Below are 24,908 nucleotides of genomic sequence, written 5' to 3'. Positions count from 1 at the left end.
TGTGTGGTAGTGTTTGCCAACCTGGAAGCTCTCCAAACCCCATACTATTGGGATTTTCTGGCGGCTTCCTCACATAGGCATGATCAATTATTAACTCAGTTTCTGGCCCCGCTCTCCTCTGGAGAATGGGGCAAGATGGCTGAAAATTCCAAGCTTCTAATCATGGATTGGTCTTTCTGGTTACCAGTCCCCATCCAGGAGCCATCCAGGAGCCCACCCAGAGTCGCCTCGCTAGAACAAAAGATGCTACTAGTGCTTTTATCACTTAGGAATTTACAAGGGTTTAGGAGCTCTGTGCTGGAAGTTGGGAGAAAGGTACAGGCAGAGACCAGTACACGTTTCTTATCATTTCCACCTTCCGTCATCAAGTCCATCTTGCAAAACCTGACACATATATATTCACTCACATATACATAGTTTAAATGGCAAATAACAAGGTAATATAACGTTGCCAACATATATTAGAATTATCTAATATATCTACTTCTGAAATACATAATGAAATGCTGCCCTAGGTCATGAAGAAACAGGTGAACATTCTAAAGGAATGGGAAATGTAGATTAAAAGGAATACGAATATTTTCCCAATAAGAGAGGGAAATATTCAACCTCACTAACAACAAAAACAAAAACAAAAAAGCACAATATGAGATTCTCTTTTCAACCTATAAAATTTATAAAATTATAAAAATTAGACACACGCACACCTATACACACACATTACACCAGTATTGACAACATGGCTGTCTCATACAGTGTCTTTGATGGTGTAGTTGATTGTTTCTGGTATGCATAGTAAAGGATCATAATGCTGTTCAGAAGTTTGACCCAGTAATTTCCTTTCAAAGAATCTCTCTTAAAGAAATAATCAGTGACACACAAAGACTTATACATGTATATGTCCCTTCACCATAGGAACGGACTTTATAAAGAAAAACTATCATCAACAATGTCAAGGGCTAACAACAGGGGATTGATTAAATGAAGGGTAGTAGCACCAATCAATGGAATACACATCACTGTTTTTAAAAAGTCATGTATTTGAAGAATATAATAACATGGTAAGAAAAACATCATACAATACTGAGGTAAAAACGGAGTTTTTACTTGAGTAAAAACTCAATACACACAACAACAAGCCTAGAGGAAAATGGAAATATTCTAAAATGTTAAGTGTGCTAGTTTCTAGCGAATGGATTATATGCACCTCCTTTTCTAGTGAATAATTTTCTCTGTTTTCCAAGCTTTCTATGAATTTTTATTACTCTAGATTCAGAGAAAAAGAGATCCTATCAGTTAAGACCCATATCAAAAGCCACTATCACTCTGAATTCTTTTCTAATCTTCACATCATAGTATGTAGTTTCACTCTCCCCTCCAGAACACGTGCCTATGGTGTCTCTATTTCCCCTTTTCTTAGATCCTCCTACTCAAGAGAATTTAAAGAGGAAATCATCTTTGTGTCTTTTGAAATACATGGTCTACAATTTAACTTCATCATTAATTGGCCCCCAAATTTCTGCTGCTTCTGCCTTTTATCACTCATTATCAGCCTCTAGAGAAGCCTGACACTCCAGCTTGATAGATGGCGAGATTCCTTCAAGTGTCACGGAAGACGCTGTTTACAGAAAGTAGCGGAAAGAGAGATACAAAGAGAGGAAAGAGGAAGAGGAGAGCAAATCACATACACATTGTTAACAATCAAGGGAAGGAGTATAGGCATTTTGAGTTGCCTGTCAACTCCCGCAAAACCATACTACTATGTCAAGGGTTTAAACACGGTTCCAGATCTACTCTTTCAACATCAATGCCCTGAAATACCCCTACCCTCACACTGCAAGTCCAGGAACTCCCCTGAGAACTTAGGCAGGAGAAAGACGAGCCACTTCCTTTGCCTGTGGCTGGGGCTGCTGCCCTGCACGGGGCATGGACGGGCTCAAGAGAGAAGAAAGTTGATGTGGGGAGCCAGGGCCCCAGCTCTAGAGGTACCATGCAGGTACTGAGTCTCAGTTTCCTCATCTGTAAAATGAAGATGACACCTGTCTCACAATGGTATAGAAGAAAAAAACAGATGGCAAAACAAGAGTTCTGTACTGTTTTTGAATTTCGGGAAAAAACACCTGTCAGGAATTGCTTTACTGAAAAAGAAAGTTGAGGAACTAGAACACCGTATCACAAATTAACGTGTTTTTTATTTTAAACACATTAAGCTTTAGAAAAGTTTAGTAAGTTTAATATGGAACTATTTATATCAAGTGGTGCAAAACTGAATCATTTATTTGCATGCTAATGATTATTAAAGTCACTTATGAAATTCATCTAAATAATGTTTTACCAGCTTTCAAAATAACTAGATCACAAAGGTCCATATGTGAAGATACAAAAATAACTTAAAATACGCTTGCATGAGGAGAATCCTTACTCATTCAAGGAGAAGATATCAAAGAACTAAAAACATACTTGCTTTGAAAATTTTTAGTAATTTTTTTTCATCTAAGTAGTTCTGTAACTAGTATAGTAATTTACAGTTAAGATGTTCACTTCCATTCTTAAATTAGAAACTCAGATCTGATAATATTTTTGATATTTTATATGCTTTTCTTCCACAGTAGGTAATCATTTATTTATAAATTAATTATTAAACAAAATCAATAATAAACTATTTAAATAATTACTGAGCACCAATTGTGTACCAGGTATTACTCTTTTCCTTTCAGAGCTAAAGCCTTGTCAGTTATGTGTTGTTAGATACTAAAGGGCATGGGCTTTCTCCATCTGTTGTGTTTTCTGTAGAATCACTCTCCTCCCAAACAACTGAAAAAGTATGTAATTTATAAATATCTTGAAAATTTCTTGGTACGTTCACTTTAACACTGAAGTAATTATTAACAAGAAAAAAACTACACATATACACTAATTGTGGCAGCTGTTCCCAGGATAAATGTTTACAGCATTCCTGGGATTGTCCCCTTTTCCCCACCCAAGTGTTTGTGGAAGAAAGTCTGGAGCTGCTGCCAAGCATCCACCTGGGCCCTGGCATGAGCCCTGGGCTCCCCTCCCCAGATGACAGGACTGCCCACCAAGGTGTGCAGGGAAGCCCGGCACATGGGGAAGTAAGGAGGCTCAATGTAGTGTCCCGCCCCTGGGTAGCAGATGATCTGGGGCTTCGCCTTACTATGGGCCTGCAAGCGTTTAGAGGCCTCATTAGCATAGAATTCACTCTTCCAGTTGTGGTCATCCTGACCCACAAGGAACAGGAAGGGGCACTCAGCCCTTTCCACAGGAATGAAGCTCTTCTGGTCAGGTCCTTCCAAAGGGCTGTTCAGGACATCCAGAATGTCTGCTAGGCCATCTTTGGTCACCTTGAATCGACTTCGGCTGACACCCACAGGCGGCAGTGTCTCACCCTTGTAGTGTAAGGTTCCGCCGACATTGGCCACAGAGCCATTGATTATGACAGCCGCGGTGATGCCCTTCAGGAACGAGGCCATGGAGAGGCAGAGTTCGCCTCCTTTGGAAATCCCAAGCAGCCCGACCCCTGGGCCCTTTACCTGAGAAAAGGCCAAAGGGAAAAGGAGAATGAGTCCATGAGCAGTGCAGTGTGACGAGTAGCGCCTGGACTTGAGAGTCGGTTAGAACTGAGCGTGGATCTGGGCTCTCCCACTTATCAGGGTTTGCAGCCTTGGGATACTGACTTATCCTTCCTCTTTACCTTGCTTTCCACAATTTCTCCATCACCATTCCTGGTGTCTTCAACCATGTGGATGACAACTAAATACTTTGGCCTCTCAGTTCCTTGACCTCCAAACCTCCCATGATCTTTTTTTCTCCCCGACCTTAGACACACACTTCCATTGTCATAACCTAAACCGAGTCATCAATAAGTACATCATCTCCAAAATCTCAGCTTCAAGCATTCTACTCTCTAATCACCATCTTATTTATCTCCAGTTTAGCCATTTTAGTACTGCCCACTCCCACCTCTTTGAGACCCTGACTACCATTTTTTCCCTATCAGTACCTCTCTCATTTTCTCACTTCCCACCTCATCCAGCTTAGATTTCAAGCTTCATCGTTATTATCGCTCCCCTGCAAACACTCCTAACTCCCTTAATACCTCTCTCCCTTTGGTCCTACTTGCCTAGAAAAGTGCTAACCTCAGTTAAAAACACCTGTTATTCACTTCCTCCAGGCCTGCATTTGTGCAAATGAACACTGCTGGAGAAAAAAATACATGCTTGTCGGGCTTCCCTGGTGGTGCAGTGGTTAAGAATCCGCCTGCCAATGCAGGAGACATGGGTTCGAGCCCTGGTCCAGGAAGATCCCACATGCCGCGGAGCAACTAAGCCCATGCGCCACAACTAATGAACCTGTGCTCTAGAGCCCGCGAGCCACAACTACTGAGCCCGTGTGCCTAGAGCCCATGCACCTCAACAAGAGAAGCCACCGCAATGAGAAGCCTGCGCACCACAACGGAGTAGCCCCCACTTGCCACAACTAGAGAAAGCCTGCACACAGCAACGAAGCCCCAACGCAGCCAAAAATAAATTAATTAATTAAAAAAAAAATACATGCTTGTGCGGACAGATCTTACTTTCATGTCATGACCACAAATTTCAAATAAGCATCCATATTGCCCCTCAATCCTGCTTCCCTGATGTTTGCTTTCCACTTCTCCAAAAGGCCATTCCACCTTGTCTCCTACCTCTGTAAGCCCCTTTAACCCCTACTCGCCTTCACTAAAAATAGAAGCTATCAGGTAGGAACTTGTTCTCAATTTTCCCTTCCAAGTCTACTTAGTTCTACATGAATCAAGCTCTCCTCCTTCCCTCCTGTTTCCAAAGTATCTCTAATTCAAGGCCACCCTCTGCTTGTGCTTGGGACCCCATCTATTCTCATCCTCAGGGACTTTGCTCCTGCAATTACTTCCTCCTTCTCTCTCTCCTTCATAACTTTCTTCTCTACTGGCTCATCCCCATCAGTGTACCCCAAGCTCTAGTACCTCTTACATTTTAATAACAATCCTTTGAGCTTAAATCCACTCTGCCCCAGTTTTCTACTCCCTTTCACAGCAAAACTTGTGGGAAACTTTGTAGTTATTTTCTTTCTTCATTTTCTACTCAATCCCCTCCAGGTTAATTTGGGTTTGCCCTATTCCATAAGGACTCTTCTTGTCAATTACCAAACTCTTCTGTTACAAATGCCTTTTTATTGACCTCTCAACAGCACTTTTTTTTTTTTTTTTGTCATGGTTTCTACAAGAGCACCCTTAACTGTTTTCAGCCACTTATTTCTCATAAAGATACTCGAAATGGGATATTACTGTCATCCCAACTTTTGAGAGGAAGAAACAGAGGCCCCAAGGTCATGAAGCTAGTTAAGTGGCAAAATCAAACCTCAAATTTAACTTTTCTCTATCAGACATATTGTGCTGGTTCCACTACACCCCATCACATTTTCTAAGAGCTCCAGCACTTCCATCCATCCACCTTGAGCTCTGATTGACTTATAAAATAAGCAAGGTTTATCTCCTAATCCTCTGATACCCTGAGCAAGGTCTATCTTCTAATCCTCTGATATCCTGAGCCCTCCAAACACTCCGTATTACCTAGGTTCTTTGTCACCAGGTTTTTCTTTAAAACTGAATCCTCTGCTCTCAGAGGGGCACATGGAGGAGAGGTTTATTAAACACAAACATTTAAACTAGAGACACTGATCTCCTTCCCCTTTTCCTCTACTTCCTGTGTCAAACCCAGGGTTCTCAATGTGTTTGGGCTTGTAATGAAATAGTATAAAATACTGGAATTTAAAATTCCATAATTCCAACTAGGACATCTTTACTAGCAGGAAATCTATTACAGTAACATCTAATTGCATGGAAACTGTCTGGGAAAAGCGACTATGAAAGGTAGTGTGTGTTGGGGGCAGGGAAGGGCTGTCATGAATTTGTCAAGTTCTGTGAAAACCAAGAGCATTTAAGAGAAGGAGAACTGATACGTAGAACATAAAAATTAGAGGAAGTTCCAACCTGAGGGTGATTAAGCAGGTAGTTCATAGCTTCTTCAAAGTACTCCAGGTGGAGGTTCTCTATGCTCTTGGGGAGGTCTTCATAGTTATAATAAGCCAGAGCCATCACAGCAAAACCCTTCCCAGCCAGCAGACTAGCTCGATATTCCGGAAGGCCACGTCCAGTTCCAGAAATGTCCACAATCCCAGGAAAGGGTGCAGGTCCTTGGGAAGAAACAAAACACAAGACTAAACTATACTTGAAACTCTTTGCAGTGGCATCAAAAGCCATTTTTACCTATTTGGTGATGTCAAAGTTTTCTGTTGACAATCAGAAATGCTGAACGGCTCTGGTCTTCAAAGATCCAGACTGTGGCATAGGCTAAACCCACATTCCCCACTATACCTGGGGCCTCAAGGCCCCACAGATTTTTACAAAAAGCATGTACTATTTTTTTTTTTAATAAATTTATTTATTTATTTTTGGCTGTGTTGGATCTTTGTTTCTGTGCGAGGGCTTTCTCCAGTTGCAGCGAGCGGGGGCCACTCTTCATCGCGGTGCGTGGGCCTCTCACTGTCGCGGCCTCTCCCGTTGCGGAGCACAGGCTCCAGACGCGCAGGCTCAGTAGTTGTGGCTCACGGGCCTAGCCGCTCCGCGGCATGTGGGATCCTCCCGGACCGGGGCACGAACCCGTGTCCCTTGCGTTGGCAGGCGGATTCTTAACCACTGTGCCACCAGGGAAGCCCCATGTACTATTTTTGTGATTAAAAATAAGTTAAAGGGACTTCTCTGGTGGCGCAGTGGTTGAGAATCTGCCTGACAATGCAGGCGACATGGGTTTGAGCCCTGGTCCTGGAAGATCCCACATGCCACGGAGCAACTAAGCCCATGCACCACAACTATTGAGCCTGCGCTCTAGAGCCCATGAGCCACAACTACTGAGCCCACGTGCCACAACTTCTGAAGCCCGTGCGCCTAGAGCCCAAGCTCTGCAACAAGAGAAGCCACTGCAATGAGAAGCCTGTGCACAGCAACGAAGAGTAGCCCCCGCTCGCCGCAACTAGAGAAAGCCCGCACACAGCAACTAAGACCCAACATCAGAGACCCAATGCAGCCAAAAAAAAAAAATTTATTTTTAAAAATAGTAATAATTTACGGATAATGAAAACAGCAAATCATTGCCCTCTCCCGCCCCCCCCCTCCCGCCCCCAAATCAACAATGCCAAATGCTAGCGAGGATGTGGAACAGCTGGATCCCTCATACACTGCTGGTGATGTGAAATTAATAAAGGGAAACCTCACAATGGATCCAGAGGACAGAAGGGGAGCTCTCAGCAGTACCACTCCACATCATTTTTAGGACGAATTGTCAAATACAGATCCCAACAGAAGAATCATCAACAGGAAAGAATCATCAATCACAGGCCCCCAAAAGAAAAGATGTACATTGCATCCCTTCCAAGAAATCAACTACCCCAGCAACTCAGCTAATGAGAAATCACCATCACCCTAAACTGTCACTTTTCTCCAATGGACTTTTGTTAAAAACAACTCCTACCAAATTCCTTTTTCTGTATAAAACAACATTCCTCTCCTTGTTTTGTTGGACTTGCCTATGGTTTTTGCTATGGCTTGCTTGTCCTGAATTGCGATTCTCTGGTATTGTAGAATTAACCCATTTTTGCTGGTAAAACCACTGTTTTATTTTTAAGGTCAACATGACTTGGTGTTCAGAAGTGGGATCCAAAAAGGACCCCACAAAACTCCCAGGCTGGTGAGGACACAGGTGCCAGTACCCACAGAGCCCACTGAGCTTGCTGCCTTCTAGCTGACCCTGGAGTTTGAGGGTAAGTCTCTCCTGGATTTCAAGCTCCACTCTCTGCATTTTGAGCTCTCCAAGCTTTATTCAGGATCTATTTAAAGGCTTTGGGACACTGGGGGGGAGTGAGGGGGAGGAGAAGTGGAGCCCCGACAGGACCAGTGCCCCTGAGGGGTGGCTGGGAGAGGGGAGGGGTTCCCACACCTGGAGGGACCCTTGGGGGTTCGGATGGGGGGAGCGAGCCTTGTGTTTCCCCTGCCCAATCAGCCCCGGGAAGCCTGCTGGGCTCCCAGGCCGTGTCCTCCACCCTCCGAGGCCCTCTCCAGGCTGTGTGGGTCCTAGGGGCACAGGAGGTGGGGGGGGGTGGTTGGAGAGAGAAGAGGAGAGGCAGACAGGGAAGGGCCCTCCAGGATCAGAGGATCAGGGGAGGCACGGAGGGCATTTCCCCCGCCCACTCAGGCCCTGGAAAACCTGCTGGACTCCCAAGCCTGGTCCTCCTTCTCTGGGGCCCCCTCTGGCCAGGTGGGTCCTAGGGGTGTGGGAGGGAGGGAGGAGAGGGGAAGAGGAGGAGAGACTGATGGTGGGGAGGGGCCATCCAGGATCAGAGGATCAGGGGAAACACTGGAGGTGTTTCCTCCACCCACTCAGCCCCGGGAAGCCTGTTGGGCTTCTGGATCTGGTCCCCTGCCTTCCGGGGCTCCCTCTGGTTGTGTGGGTCCTAGGGGCATAAGAAGGAGGGAGGGGGGAAGAAGAAGAGAGGCCAATGGGGGACGGACCCTCTGGGATTGGAGGATGGGGGGAACGCACCTAACTCCCCGCCCCAACTCAGGCCCAGGGAGCCTGCGGGGTCCTGGACGTGGTCCTCCACCCTCCAAGGCCAGAGGCACTGCTGGGCCCCTCTTGCCTAAGCCCTACCCCCACCCCCGCAGGGCCTTTTCCGGCCCTTTGGGACCTAAGCATAGGCCCCATCCACCACCTAAACCCCACTCCTGCTTAAGCCCCGCCCCCCTCCCCCAGCCAAGGCTTTTTTCTCTCTTTTTTGCTATTGTGGTTCTGTTTTACCTTCTGGTTGTTGTTTCATCTATATTTTTATTTTTTTCTAACATATCTTTTAGTTTTCTAATTTTATTATTTACTCTTTGTTATTGTTCTGCTCCTTTTTTTCTTTTTCTGCCACCCCACACAGCTTGCAGGATTTTGGTTCATGAGCCGGGGGTCCGGCCTGAGCTCCTGCGGTGGGAGCTCCAAGTCCGAACCACTGGCCTAACAGAGAACTTCAGACCCCAGGGAATATTCACCAGAGTGAGGTCTCCCGGAGGTCCTCATCTTGGCACAAAGACTCAGCTCTACACAACAGCCTATAAACTCCAGTGCTGAAAGCCTCAGGCCAAACAACCAGTAAGACAGGAACACAATCCCACCCATCAAAAAAAACCAAAAAAAACCAAAATGAGACAACAAAAAAATATGTCACAGGTGAAGGAGCAAGGTAAAAACCTACAAAACCAAATAAATGAAGAAGAAATAGGCAACCTACCTGAAAAAGAATGCAGAGTAGTGATAGTAAAGATGATCCAGAGTCTTGGAAATAGAATGGAGGCACAGATTGAGAAAATACAAGAAATGCTTAACAAAGATCTAGAAGAACTAAACAAACAAACATAGATGAACAACACAATAACTAAAATGAAAAATACACTAGAAGGAATCAATAACAGAATAACTGAGGCAGAAGAATGAATAAGTGAGCTGTAAGACAGAATGGTGGAAATAACTGCCTAGGAGCAGAATGAAGAAAAAAGATTGAAAAGAATTGAAGACAATCTCGAAGACCTCTGGAACAACACTAAACGCACCAACATTCGAATTATAGGGGTCCCAGAAGAAGGGAAAAAGAAAGGGTCTGAGATAATATTCAAAGACATTATAATGGAAAATTTCCCTAATATAGGAAATGAAATAGTCACCCAAGTCCAGGAAGCACAGAGAGTCCCATACAGGATAAACCCTAGGAGAAACACACCAAGACACATATTAATCAAACTAACAAAAATTAAATTCAAAGAAAAAAATATTAAAAGCAGCAAGGGAAAAGCAACAAATAACATACAAAGGAATCCCCATAAAATTATCAGCTGATTTTTCAGCAGAAACTCTGCAGGCCAGAAGGGAGTGGCAGGATATACTTAAAGTGATGAAAGAGAAAAACCTACAACCAAGATTACCCAGCAAGGATCTCATTCAGATTCAACAGAGAAATCAAAAGCTTTACAGACAAGCAAAAGCTAAAAGAATTCAGCACCACCAAACCAGCTTTACAACAAATGCTAAAGGAACTTCTCTAGGTGGGAAACACAAAAGAAGAAAAAGACCCACAAAAACAAACCCAAAACAATTAAGAAAATGGTAACAGGAGCATACATATGGATAATAACCTTGAATGTAAATGGATTAAATGCTCCAACCAGACTCAACACAGACTGGTTCAATGGATACAGAAACAAGACCCAAATACATGATGGCTACAAGAGACCCACTTCAGACCTAGGGACACATATAGACTGAAAGTGAAGGGATGGAAAAAGATATTCCATGCACATGGAAATCAAAAGAAAGCTGGAATAGCAATACTCGCTTCAGATAAAATAGACTTTAAAATAAAGACTGTTACAAGAGATAAGGAAGGACACTACATAATGATCAAGGGATCAATCCAAAAAGAAGACATAACAATTATAAATATTTATGCACCGAACATAGGAGCCCCTCAATACATAAGGCAAATGCTAACAACCATAAAATGGTAAATCGACAGTAACACAATAAGAGTAGGGGACTTTAACACCCCTCTTACACCAATTGACAGATCATCCAAACAGAAAACAAATAAGTAAACACAAGTTTTAAATGACACAATAGACAAAATAGATTTTTTAAAATTAATTAATTAATTTAGTTAGTTATTTTTGGCTGCATTGGGTCTTCGTTGCTGCGTGAGGGCTTTCTCTAGTTGCGGCGAGCGGGGGCTACTCTTTATTGCAGTGCACGGGCTTCTCATTGCAGTGGCTTCTCTTGTTGCGGAGCACGGGCTCTTGGCGCTCGGTGTTCAGTAGTTGTGGCACATGGGCTCAATAGTTGTGGCTCTCAGGCTCTACAGCGCAGGCTCAGTAGTTGTGGTGCAGGGGCTTAGTTGCTCCGTGGCATGTGGGACCTTCCCAGACGAGGGATCGAACCCATGTCCCCTGCATTGGCAGGCAGATTCTTAACCACTGTGCCACCAAGGAAGTCCCTAGACCAGATAAATTTAATTGATATTTATAGGACATTCCACCTGAAAGTGGCAGAATACACTTTCTTCTCAAGAGCACATGGAACATTCTCCAGGATAGATCACATCTTGGGTAACAAATCAAGCCTTGGAAAATTTAAGAAAACTGAAATCATATCAAGCATCTTTTCTGACCACAACACTATGAGATTAGAAATCAATTACAGGAAAAAAACTGTAAAAAACACAAATACATGGAGGCTAAACAGTGTGCTACTAAATAACCAAGAGATCACTGAAGAAATCAAAGGAGAAATTAAAAAATACATAGAAACAAATGACAATGAAGACACGACGACCCAAAACCTATGGGATGCAGCAAAAGCAGTTCTAAAGGGAAGTTTATAGCAATTCAATCTCACCTGAAGAAACAAGAAAAATCTCAAACAATCTAACCTTACAACTAAAGCAACTAAAGAAAGAAGAACAAAGAAAACCCAAAGTCAGTAGAAGGAAAGAAATCATAAAGATCAGATCAGAAATAAATGAAAAAGAAATGAAGGAAACAATAGCAAAGATCAATAAAACTAAAAGCTGGTTCTTTGAGAAGATAAACAAAATTGATAAGCCATTAGCCAGACTCATCAAGAAAAAAAGGGAGAGGAAGCAAATCAATACAATTAGAAATGAAAAAGGAGAAATCACAACTGCCACCTTAGAAATACAAAGGATTATAAGAGACTACTACAAACAACTATATGCCAATAAAATGGACAACATGAAAGAAATGGACAAATTCTTGGAAAGGTACAGTTTGAGCCAGGAAGAACTAAAAAATATAAACAGACCTATCATAAATAATGAAATTGCAACTGTAATTAAAAATCTTCCAACAAACAAAAGCCCAGGACCAGATGTCTTCACAGGCAAATTCTATCAAACATTTAGAGAAGAGCTAACACCTATCCTTCTCAAACTCTTCCAAAAAACTGCAGAGGGAGGAACACTCCCAAATTCATTCTATAAGGCCACCATCACCCTGATACCAAAACCAGATAAAGACACTGCAAAAAAAGAAAATTACAGACCAATATCACTGATGAACATAGATGCAAAAATCCTGAACATAATACTAGAAAACAAAATTCAACAGCACATTAAAAGGATCATACACCATGATCAAGTGGGATTTATCCCAGGGATGCAAGGATTCTTCAATATACACAAATCAGTCAATGTGATACACCATAGTAACAAATTAAGGAATAAAAACCATATGGTCATCTCAATAGATGCAGAAAAAGCTTTTGACAAAATTCAACACTCATTTATGATAAAAACTCTCCAGAAAATGGGCAGAGAGGGAAGATACCTCAACATAATAAAGGCCATATATGACAAACCCACAGCAAACATCATTCTCAATGGTGAAAAACTGAAAGCATTTCCACTAAGGTCAGGAACAAGACAAGGATGTCCACTCTCGCCACTCTTACTCAACATAGTTTTGGAAGTCCTAGCCATGGCAATCAGAGAAGAAAAAGAAATAAAAGGAAAACAAATTGGAAAAGAAGAAGTAAAACTGTCACTGTTTGCAGATGACATGAACTATATATAGAAAATCCTACAGATGCCACCAGAAAACTACTAGAACTAATCAATTAATTTGGTAAGGTTGCAGTATCCAAAATTAATGCACAGAAATCTCTTGCATTCCTATACACTAACAATGAAAAATCAGAAAGAGAAATTAAGGAAACAATCCCATTTACCACCACAACAAAAAGAATAAAATACCTAGGAATAAACATACCTAAGGAGCAAAAGACTTATACTCAGAAAACTATAAAATATTGACGAAAGAAATCAAAGATGAAATAAACAGATGGAGAAATATACCATGTTCTTGGATTGGAAGAATCAATATTGTGAAAATGACTATACTACCCAAAGCAATCTACAGATTCAATGCAATCCCTATCAAACTACCAGTGGCATTCTTCACAGAAATAGAACAAAAAAATTTTGCAATTTGTATGGAAACACTAAAGACCCCAAATAGACAAAGCAATCTTGAGAAAGAAAAATGTAGCTGGAGGAATCAGGCTCCCTGACTTCAAACTATACTACAAAGCTACAGTAATCAAGACAGTATGGTACTGGCACAAAAACAGAAATATCGGTCAATGGTACAGGATCAAAAGCCCAGAGATAAACCCACACACTCGTGGTCACCTAATTTATGACAAAGGAGGCAAGAACACACAATGGAGAAAAGACAGCCTCTTCAATAAGTGGTGCTGAGAAAACTGGACAGCTACATGTAAAAGAATGAAATTAGAACACTCCCTAACACCATACACAAAAATAAACTCAAAAGGAATTAAAGACCTAAATGTAACACCAGACACTATAAAACTCTTAGACAAAAACATAGGAAAAACACTCTTTGACATAAACCACAGCAAGATCTTTTCTGACCCACATCCTAGCGTAATGAAAATAAAAACAAAAATAAACAAATGGGACCTAATTAAACTTAAAAGCTTTTGCACAGCAAAGGAAACCATAAACAAGATGAAAAGACAACCCTCAGAATGGGAGAAAATATTTGAAAATAAAGCAACAGGCAAAAGATTAATCTCCAAAATGTACAAACAGCTCATGAAGCTCAATATCAAAATAACAAACAACCGAATTTAAAAAATGGGTGGAAGACCTAAACAGACATTTCACCAAAGACATAGAGATGGTCAAGAGGCACATGAAAAGAAGCTCAACATCACTAATTATTAGAGAAACACAAATCAAAACTACAGTGAGGTATCACCTCACACAGGTCAGAATAGCCATCATCAAAAAATCTACAAACAATAAATGCTGGAGAGGGTGTGGAGAAAAGGGAACCCTTTTGCACTGTTGGTGCGAATGTAAATTGATACAGCCACTATGAAGAACAGTATGGAGGTTCCTTAAAAAACTAAAAATAGAACTACCATATGATCCAGCAATCCCACTACTGGGCATATACCCTGAGAAAACCATAATTCAAAAGGACACACGTACCCCAATGTTCATTGCAGCACTATTTACAATAGCCAGGACATGGAAACATGGAAACAATCTAAATGTCCAATGACAGATGAATGGATAAAGAAGATGTGGTACATATATACAATGGAATATTACTCAGCCATAAAAAGGAATGAAACTGGGTCATTTGTAGAGATGTGGATAGACCTAGAGTCTGTCATACAGAGTGAAGTAATCCAGAGAGAAAAACAAATATTGTATATTAACACATATATGTGGAATCTTGAAAAATGGTACAGATGAACCTATTTGCAGGGCAGGAATAGAGATGTAGATGTAGAGAACGGACATGTGGACATGGGGGGGGGAAGGGGAGGGTGGGATGAATTGGGAGATTAGGTTTGACATAAATACACTACCATTTGTAAAATAGCTAGCTAGTGGGAACCTGCTGTATAGCACAGGGAGCTCAGCTCGGTGCTCTGTGACAACCTAGATGGGTGGGATGGGGGGGTGGGAGGGAAGTACAAGATGGAGGGGATATAGGTATACATATAGCTGATTCACTTCACTGTACAGCAAAAACTAACACAACATTTTAAAGCAATTATACTCCAATTAAAAAAAAGGCTTTGTCCTTTATTCCTTTAGCCTTGGGTCTGATTTCTTTAGGAACTGGGCTGTTCCTATTGGAACTGTGCTGTTTAGGAATTTTTCTTTTTGCTCTAGAGAAAAACCTTTAAGAAATGGGACCCCAGTCATCAAAATGCTTTGACGATGCCCCCGCTTCTGGGACTCCAGCTGGTTTTATGTTTAAAAACTTTGGTCCCTCCTCATGTGCATTTCTAACTAAATGGACAGCCCTAAGAAACATAATTTAGAACACCAATCGACATGATGGGGAACTTTTGAGCTCCCCAAACTTACTTTTCTTTCCTTTTTTTAAAATAAATTTATTTATTTATTTTTGGCTGTGTTGGGTCTTCATTGCTGTACGCGGGCTTTCTTCAGTTGTGGTGAGCAGGGGCTACTCTTCGTTGTGGTTCGCAGGCTTCTCACTGCGGTGGCTTCTCTTGTTGCGGAGCACGGGCTCTAGGTGCCGGGGCTTCAGTAGTTGCGGTGCATGGGCTCAGTAGCTGTGGCTCACAGGCTCTAGAACACAGGCTCAGTAGTTGAGGTGCATGGGCTTAGTTGCTCCGCAGTATGTGGGATCTTCCCGGACCAGGGCTCAAACCCGTGTCCCCTGCATTGGCAGGCGGACTCTTAACCACTGCGCCACCAGGGAAGTCCTACTTACTTTTCTTAAAACTGAATTGGACACCCATTTTAATTGGCATTTTGAGGCTTCCAAACAATATCGGGAATCTAAAATTACCTCTCTGCAAATAACAATTTCTAAGGTAACTGAGGCAAACAAACAACTAAAGAAGTAAAAAGGCTTCTGAGGCCTCTCTTTCCCTCTCCCCTTCTTTGACTCCATACATATGGCAGCCACCTTACTGTGTTCAGGCCCCACCTCTAATGCCACCCCCCTCCTTCCCTGCTGCACTGCCTCCACCTCCTCTATGCCTCAGTTTCCCCGTTCTAATGCTCTCACTGAGTTTCCCTTTTTCCCTGAACTTCTCTCTACTCCCTCCTCCTCTGAACCTATCAGAATCTGCCCCTCTAAAATTAAGTCTTCTGAGGACTCAAATAAACCCCAAATTTCTTATGTTCCCTGGACTAAAGCCAAACTGGGAGCCATAGTTGAAGAGTTTTTAAAGTAACTGAGGACCCTCATAGGTTTGCTGAAGAGTTTAACACAGTTATTCAAACTTACCAAGCTGGTTGCTTAGATTTCTATCAGTTAGTCCACCTGCTTGTTGGTGAGGTCAACCCAAACGTTGGATGAAGCGTCCCTGATGAGAACATCCTGAACAAGATTTAGAAAAACAAACCCCTAACTTTTGGCAAAGTGCTAGAATACTTGCTGAAAACCTCTACTGAGCAATTACAGTAGCTTTTCCTAAAACTACTGATTGGAACAAAATTCAGGCTTGCACACAAAAATCTGATGAACCTGTTCATGACTAGTAGAATTGATTTCAGATTGTTTTCAAAGCAAATTCTGTTCTTCCTTCATATGGTGAATCCACTCAGGTAGCCTTTGACTCTATGTGTATTTATGTGCTGAGCCAGGATCTTCCTCTTTTAGTTAAAACAAGCAGGGTGGAATGGGAAACTGTGTCCACTCCAGATTTAGTTAATCTGGCAAATCAGCTCACTCGCACCCTAGATGAGTCACCTAAAAGAAAGACCACTAGACTTCTTAATTTTCAACTCTGGCAAATGAAGTCCCCTGAACAGAGCCAAAATCCCTCCTAGTTTTTCCTATTATTGCAAAGAGCCCGGACATTGAAAAAGATTTTTACAAATTTTAGTGCTCCAGGTGCCTTCAGGCCTCTAGCCAGCCTTTCCAATGTCCTCCTAATTTCCAATGACGGGGCTCTGAGGAACTACAGGGGCCCTTCCCAATCCTCCTTCTTAATCCACTTGGAGAAACATTTCTCCAGATTGGGGATGAAGCTCTCTCTGTCCTTAATGACACATCAGAGCTACACTCTCCATGCTCAACCCCACTGCTATAAAGCAGCCCCTGCTTTGGAGTTCTAAAATAGTTCAAATAGTGGGGCTCTCTAATGAATCTCAAGAAGTTCCCGTCTCTGAACCTATTCCCTTTTGTTTAGGCCCTTGACAGATATACACCCTTTTCTCCTGAGTTCCTCTGTCCCTATTCATTTATTAGGCTGAGACTCAGAAAAGGATTATACTGGAATTTCTCTCTCCCACAACAGGGAAATAATTCTGGAATTTGACAGTAGCAATCAAAATAGCCAACCAAGTGAATTAAATGACTCTTTGACATCCTTTATTGGCTCCATTACTGACGGCACTGTAGCTGAATCTGGGAGACACTGATCAATTGTCCTGACTGGATCAGCTACCATCATCCTCTTTACAGGCAAAATTTCAAGTGATATTGGAGGAATCCACAGTGCAACTCCTGTCAACATTCAAACAGATCTCTCAAAACCTCTCCCAAAATTAATCAGTACCCTGCAAGGTACCAAACCCATAATAGAGGATTACAATCCTCAGGGCTTCATTATCCCCTGTACTAGTCCCTGGAACACCCCTATTTTAGCTGTGAGAAAACCCAATGGCTGAGCCAGGAGGTTTGTCCAGGACTTACAAGCAATAAACACTGTCATCCCTTGACACGTTGCTGTTCCTAACCCACACACACTACTGACATCTAGTCCCAGCAACTTTTTCACTGTAACTGATTTATACAGTGCATTCTTTAGTATTTTAATTGACGAGCCTAGCCAATACATGTTTGCTTTCACTTGGGAAGAAAGGCAATACACCTGGACAGTAATGCCCCAGGCTTCCACAGAGAGTCCCTCCTACTTTTCACAAGTCTTGAAAGCTGATTGGGGTGATATGAACGTTTCTGCAGTCTCTACTTTGTCACAATACACAGATGATTTGCTTCTCTGCTCGCCTCAAAACTCTTCATGGGAAGACAACATCCACCTGTTAAAACTTTTGGCCTTCAAGGGACACAAAGTCTCCAAAGAAAAATTGCAGTTTGCTCTAATGCAAGTTGGATATTTAGGACACCTGACTATGGAAGAAGGACTGCATTTGGTTCCAAGTAGATGGGGCATCCTGTACTTCCCGAAACCTAAAATTAAGCGCCAATTATGAGGTTTTCTCAGGCTAGCTGTCAACTGTCAAAATTGGATTCCAAATTTTTTCACATGACCCAGCCCCTATATACTTTACTATAAAACAACAATCTGGTCTTACCAGAAATTCTAAAATTCCCACTACTTACCACTGTACATGCATTAAGCCATTAGTCTGCTGACAAAATGATAGCATTCACGAACAAATAGTGGTGGGGAAATATTAATAAAGTCACAAAAAGTGCCTACACCTCACTTGCCCCACCTGCTCAAGCTAGAATCCAGGAAAACCTGTTCACACTGCTCCTGGACACTTACTGTCTAATGGGCCATTCAAGTTTTGGCAAATAGATTTCATACAGTTTCCTCTTTCTCATGGATCTAAATATGTTTTGGTCACGGTTTGTATGTTTTCTCACTGGACTGAAGCTTTCCCCTGTAGACAGGTCACTGCTTCTGCTATAGCTAAAGTTCTGTTAGAAAAAATTATCCCTACCTGGGGAACCCCTCCTGAACTGCATAGCGATCGGGGAACCCATTTTACCGGTCAGGTACTTCAATAAGTCTGTGCTGTTTGGCTGGTTTTACAACACTTTCACTGTGCTTACTTACCATACTCGATCTTCAGGGTAAGTCAAACAAACTAAGGGCACTATTAAGACTCAACTGGGGACTTCCCTGGTGGCGCAGTGGTTAAGAATCTACCTGCCAATACAGGGGACACGGGTTCAAGCCCTGGTCCAGGAAGATCCCACGTGCCGCAGAGCAACTAAACCCGTGCACCACAACTACTGAGCCTGTGCTCTAGAGCCCGCAACGAACACCCAATGCAGCCAAAAAAAAAAAAAAAACAACAAAGACTCAATTGGCGGGACTTCCCTGGTGGCCCAGTGGGTAAGACTCTGCGTTCCCAATGCAGGGGGCCGGGATTCAATCCCTGGTCGGGGAACTAGATCCCGAATGCATGCCGCAACTAACAGTCCACATGCTGCAACTAAGAAGTTCGCATGCAGCAACTAAGAAGTCTGAATGCTGCAACAAAGATCCCAAGTGCCGCAACTAAGACCCGGCACAGCCAATAAATAAATATTAAAATTTTTTTTTTTAAAAAGACTCATTTGGCAAAATTCGTACAAACCCTCCAAACACCTTGGCCAAAAGCATTGCTGTTGGTTCTTCTAAATCTCAGATCCACCCCCTTTGGAACTCATAAACTCTAACCCTTTGAGATAGTCACAAGACATCCAATGCACCTGGCCCCTGCCTCTTTTGATTCACAGCTGATAAAAGGAGGTATATTTCATACTGTAAAGACCTAGTTGCTTCCATTAAAAATAATCATGCTTTGGTAGAGCAATCTTGTCACAGAGCAATCCCAGGAGATGAAGACCTTAAGCATCATACCTTGTATTCTGGAGATTTCCTCCATTGAAAAAAACACCTCCAGAAAGACTCTTTTAACCCCACTGGGAAGGCCCCTTTCAAGTACTGCTAACCAACCCTTGTGCTGCCAAACTCCAGGGAATAGACTCTTCATTTCACATGACACATCTAAAAAAAGCACCAAACCCTCACTGGACCTCACATCATAGGATGACCTGAAAGTAAAGATTTCCCAGAATTGAAGCACACGACATCTAACCAGACAGCTTTGCTAAGATGTCAGGGCCAGTACTGTTAGAAAGTTCAGGATTCACATTAGTCTTTTCATCTGGACTATTAACTGACTCTGGATTCTTATCCAAATTCAGGGTAACGGAACTTGCAACCTCACATGCTATGCCACTAATAACACATTTGGTTACAAACGTTTCTTTTAAGGTAAGAATACTGTTTTAAAATGTCTTTGAAGTTTTGCTGTCTTCATGAAGAGTTCATTAGCTGTTGCCTCATGTTTATGCCTGCACTGTACCTTCCTGAATGCACTTGGTTAATTGTTTTAGATCAAGTGTGCTCTTGTTGTATTCGCTAGTCTATTTTGCTTTCCTGGCTGCTTTAAACAGGGATTTCCAGGAGGCATCCATGGCTCTGGGTTCGCCTCAGTAGGGAGAACTTTTCTCCCCGAAATCAGAATAAGTGCCAATAAATATTTATTCAGTTGGCTATCTTCAGGCCTAGGATCCCGGTTTAGAATCATCATACAATTTGGAATTGTCATGTTACTTTTGATTCTATACTTGTTTCCTGTCAAACCTCTGTAAAAATGATATACGCCAAAAGAGATGATCTCTAGTTCTTAGGGTCTTGAGAAATATGGACTATAGATGGAAAGTGCCTGAAAGTTCTCCCTCCTACCCCTCCTTGTTACTCAAATGTGACCTCAGTAGGTTTCCACTCTGTGCAGTTTCCCTCTAACAAGGGACATGACAGCCAGGAAAGGTCCTTCCTGACACAGAAGGACAAAAAGCCACTCCACTGACTCTTGATCATCGATGTTTTTGGAGAAAGATCGGGATTAAAAGGGAGAAATGTGAAAACTAATAAAGGGAAACCTCACTACAATGGAGTCAGGAGGACAGAATTGGGGAGCTCTCCTGCAGTACCACTCCATGTCAATTATAGGAAGAATTGTCAATTACAGATCACAACAGAAAGATCATCAACAGGAAAGAATCATCAACTACAGGCCCCAACAGCAAAAGATGTAAATGGCCTCCCCTCCAAGAAACTGACTACCCCAGCAACTCAGCAATGAAAAATCACCATTATCCCAAACTCTCTTTTATCTGACGGACTTTTGTTCAAAACAACCCCTCCCAGCTTCCTCCTTTTTCTCTATAAAATAGCGTTCTTCTCCTTGCTTTGTTGCACTTGCCTATGGTTTTTGCTGTGGCTTGCTTGTTCCAATTTGCAATTCTCTGCTATTCCCAAATTAACCCATTTTTGTTAGTCAAATAACTAACTTTTATTTTTAAGGGCAACAGTGGGGATGCAAAATGATACAATCACTTTGGAAAACAGCTTACAATTTCTTATAAAGTTAAACATACACTTAGGTTATGACCCAGCAATCTCACTCCCTGGTATTTACCCAAGAAAAATGAAAACTTGTGTTCACACAAAAACTTGGATGCAAGCGTTTCCAGTGACTTTATTCTTAATCCCCAAAGACTTGAAACCCAAATGTCCTCCAACTGGCGAAAGACTAAACAAACTGTGCCACGTTCATCTAATGGGAAACTTCTAAGACACAAGAAGAGGGAACTACCAATATATGGAGCAACAGGAATGAATCTCAAATACATTATGCTAGACTCAAAAAGCTACCTACTCTGTATAAGTCTAGTTATGTCACATTTTCACTATTTACATTAAAAGTTTGTATTTAATGTGCGAATTTTAAGGACTATTTATAAGGCAAATACTTTACAAGCAGAACTTTAATAATTCAGTACTAACCGTCAAAGCCCTGTCAGTACCTGTTCCCCTTCCCTCACTTTCCACTATTCTGAATTTTATTAATCTCTTGATTTTCTTTACAGTCTTACTACTTGTAAGTATACCTTAAATGGCATTTTGTTTATTTTGCCTATTTTTTGAATTTTATCTGAATGTAATGATACTGAATGTGTTCTTTGGGGACTTAATGTTTCCATCAACACTGTTTTGAGATTCATCCATTTTGATTCTTGGTTTTTAAAAAATATTTATTTATTTTTGGCTGCATGGGGTCTTAGTTGCTGTGGCACGCAGGCTTAGTTGCCCTGCGGCATGTGGGATCTTAGTTCCCTCACCAGGGATCGAACCCGCGTCCCCTGCATTGGAAGGCGGATTCTTAACCACTGGACCACCAGGGAAGTCCCTTGATTCTTGTGACTACAGTTCAATCACTTTTGTGCTATAAATATACCTCAATTTATTCATCAGTTTTATTGCTGATGGACATTTAGGCTGTTTCCAGTTGTTTTTGCTCTTACAAACATAAATACCTATTGGTGCACCAGGAGTAGAATGCCAGTCTACTTTCTAAGTAAAAGCAATTTTTTCCAGGTAGATGAATAATTGTGTTCCTTTTTAAAAAAAATTTATTTATTTTATTTATTTATTTTTGGCTGCGTTGGGTCTTTGTTGCTGCTGGCGGGCTTTCTCTAGTTGCGGTGAGCAGGGGTTACTCTTTGCAGTGCATGGGCTTCTCAATGTGGTGGCTTCTCTTGTTGTGGAGCACGGACTTAAGTAGTTGTGGCTCACGGGCTCTATCTAGAGCGCAGGCTCAGTAGTTGTGGTGCACAGGCTTAGGTGCTCGGCGTCATGTGGGATCTTCCCAGACCAGGGCTTGAACCCGTGTCCTCTGCATTGGCAGGCGGATTCTTAACCACTGCGCCACCAGGGAAGCCCCAACTGTGTTCCTTTTAGCAGTGTATGGGAGTTCCTTTTCCTCCACATACTGGTCAAAAACTGGTAATGTTAGACTTCTAAATTTTGAGGGTGTTTAATGTAGTGTGTAGTTTTATTTTGCATTTCCCTGATCCTAATCAGGATAAGCATCTTTTAACTTTTTCATTGGCCTGTTGCTTTTTATGTATTGGTAAAATTAACCAATAATTCAGAAGATTTCCAGTGGATAGCAAGAGGCCTTCTTCCTTCATGGTAATTTTCTTAAATCTTAATATACTCTGGGAGTTAGAAGCAAAGTTGTAAAACTGAGAAACTTTAGACAGAAAACTTTAAAAACTGGAAACTCCTTATACTTTTTTTTTTTTTTTTAATTACAACTATCTTTACCCTTTCCTTGCGATGTCTTCGTTCTGACCTCTGTCTTGGAGCAGCAGAGCCACCTCCCCAGCCAGCCTTACGTTCCATTCTTGTCTCCTCGACATTTTCAGGCCCCACAGAGCTTCGGAATGTTGGGAGCTACCTACTTACTGCTTTTCTCTCTCACAGACAAGATAAACAGGGAAGCAGGGGGCTTACCCGGCGGCAAGAAGAGCGTGGCGCGCACACGGCCTGAGCGCACGGGCTCGCGCCGCACCCCCGGCGCCAGGAAGTCGCGCTCCTGCACCGCCCGGCCCAGGAGCCCTCCAGCCTCCGGGTCGTGGCCATCGAGCACCTTCAGCTCCACGGCGAAGGGCGTCTGCACGTCCCGCTTCACCAGCCGCAGCAAGGGCTTCTCGGGCTCCAGAGCCCAGAGGAGCCCCATGGGCTCGAGCCCCGCGAAGCTGCCGCCCAGCGCGGGCGCGCGCTCCAGGTCCAGCTGGCCGTGGGCGTCGGCGCAGTAGCGCGCGTGGGCTCGGAAGAGCGCGCCCTTTTCGTCGCGCAGGGACGCGCGCAGCGTGACCGGCTGCCCCGGGGCCAGGCCGCGCACGGCGATGCGCACCGGCTCGTCCCAGCGGCAGCGGACTGCGGGCTCCAGCGTCACTGTCGCCGCCATCCTGGTAGGGGCCCAAGAGTTTGGGTCACCGGTCCTCAGCTTTGTAGGCCCTGCCAACGGCGCCCAGGGTGTCGGGTCCCATCGACAGAGTCGGAAGGGTCGCAGGAGAGCCGGAAATGAGACCACCATTTTGCGCCTTTTTCAGATCTCGGGTCAACTGAACAGGGCTGTGAAGAAAGTTAGAAACTAGAGTCCCTCTAGCGACAGGCTGCCTATCTGCAGTCTAAGGCCTAATGGGGCCGAGCAGCCTGCTATAACTCTTTGGAGGGCCGCGAAGTCCTGCCAATCAGTGGCCGACCTTTAAAAGCAAGAGCGAAAGCAGACACACAGGAACTTTATGTTGGGAAAAATTTTCCTAGTTTTGCCTCTCAGAAGCTCTTTGGCTCGTGCAGCGTGGGCTGGACCGGGCTGCCCCTGAAGGAACCTGGCACTTAACAAAGTGTCCAGTCTCCAAAATTAATGTAATAGGGCAGGGCGCGCCGGCCGGACCCCGGGGCCTCCATGATGTAGGAGCGTGAGGCCACCGCCGCCTCCTGCAGCCAGCCGCCCGATTGGCTCCGACGCGGGCCCGGGGCCGACCGGGGCGACCCCGGCCTCTGCCCCCGCCCCCGCCCCCAGCCTAGCTGCGAAGGCAGACGGCAGCTGAGGCAGCGCCGGCCCCTCGGCGGGACCGAGCCCCTGAGCCTGCCGGGGATCCTCTGGTGGAGCGGGGCAGCGAGCAGCCCTTGGCGCGCAGCCGTTGCTGTACGCAGTTACCCTGGGCGACCGGTTACCGTGAGAACCCCAAAGCGGGAAGGTTAGAGAGGCGATTAGCGGTCCTGCTCCGCCAACTGTTTGCCCGGCGGTGGTCCTCCAGCGGAGAGTGAGGTAAGAGGTGAATCAGATCACGGCCTTCTCCCTGGGGCCCTCCAGGCCCTCCGCAGCCTCCTGCCAGCAGGTGCCCTGGGGAGCCCCAGGACAGGCTGGGGGCTGTGTCCTGTAGGGCTTCAGAGCCCTTGCCAAGGCTGCCCACTGGCGGGGCCCAGGCCTTGACGCAGTGGTGAACCTCTCCCCCATGCCCGCCTCTGCGACCTAATGGCAGCGGTAGTCTGCCTGGGTCGCAGTCTGTGGGACCTGACCCCCGCCTTTTGGGCGGCCTGAGGAGCCTGAGGGACCCCTGAGGGCCACTTGGGTCCTGGACACCTTGCTCCCTCAGTGATGACGGCTGGGCAGGGTCTAGGGACCCGGCCCTGAGGGTGAAAGTTGTGCCTTGGGACCTTGCCCTTTCAGGCCGGAACAGAGAATAACATTTGTTTGGTGGAGATTTATGAGAACATCGTTACCTGACCTTGACCTGACCTGACCTCAAGAACAAAGGATCTGGAACATCCCTGGTGGTCCAGTGGGTAAGACTCCCCGCTCCCAATGCAGGGGCCCGGGGTACGATCCCTGGTCGGGGAACTAGATCCCGCAAGCATGCCGCAACTAAGACCCGGCGCAGACTAAATAAATACATACATTTTTTTTTTTTTTTTAAAGGATCTAACATCAAGAAGTTTGCAACAACTCACCACGCCCCGTCCACCTTTCCTATAAAAGCCCTTTGCTGAACGCTTTAGGGGAGTTTGGGGTTTTTAAGGCATGAGCCACCAATGTCCTTGCATGGCCCTGCAATAAACCTTTCTCTGTTCCAAACTCCA

At 43.9% G+C, this 24,908-nt stretch overlaps 2 protein-coding genes across 2 annotated transcripts in view; one reads left to right on the top strand and one right to left on the bottom strand.

Moving 5' to 3' along the window:
* Positions 1-1,020: 1,020 nt before the first annotated feature.
* LOC118890285 (acyl-coenzyme A thioesterase 1-like) lies at positions 1,021-23,406 on the bottom strand. The gene is made up of 3 exons (XM_036842930.1): positions 22,773-23,406; positions 6,029-6,231; positions 1,021-3,551 (listed from the first exon to the last, which is right to left on the bottom strand). The coding sequence occupies exons 1-3, from the start codon at positions 23,356-23,358 to the stop codon at positions 2,946-2,948; spliced, it is 1,395 nt and encodes a 464-aa protein (XP_036698825.1). The 5' UTR covers positions 23,359-23,406; the 3' UTR covers positions 1,021-2,945.
* HEATR4 (HEAT repeat containing 4) overlaps positions 18,915-24,908 on the top strand; it is a 49,108-nt gene continuing 43,114 nt past the window's right edge. Inside the window, exon 1 of the mRNA XM_036842926.1 lies at positions 18,915-19,682. Within this exon, the coding sequence (XP_036698821.1) occupies positions 19,521-19,682 (162 nt within the window). The 5' untranslated portion in view covers positions 18,915-19,520. The remainder of the gene's footprint in view (positions 19,683-24,908) is intronic.

This window comes from Balaenoptera musculus, chromosome 2, assembly GCF_009873245.2.
Source record: "Balaenoptera musculus isolate JJ_BM4_2016_0621 chromosome 2, mBalMus1.pri.v3, whole genome shotgun sequence".
NCBI classification, from domain to species: Eukaryota; Metazoa; Chordata; class Mammalia; order Artiodactyla; family Balaenopteridae; genus Balaenoptera; species Balaenoptera musculus.
Note: the sequence above shows the minus strand (reverse complement) of the source record. Positions and strands in the feature narration are given on the sequence as shown.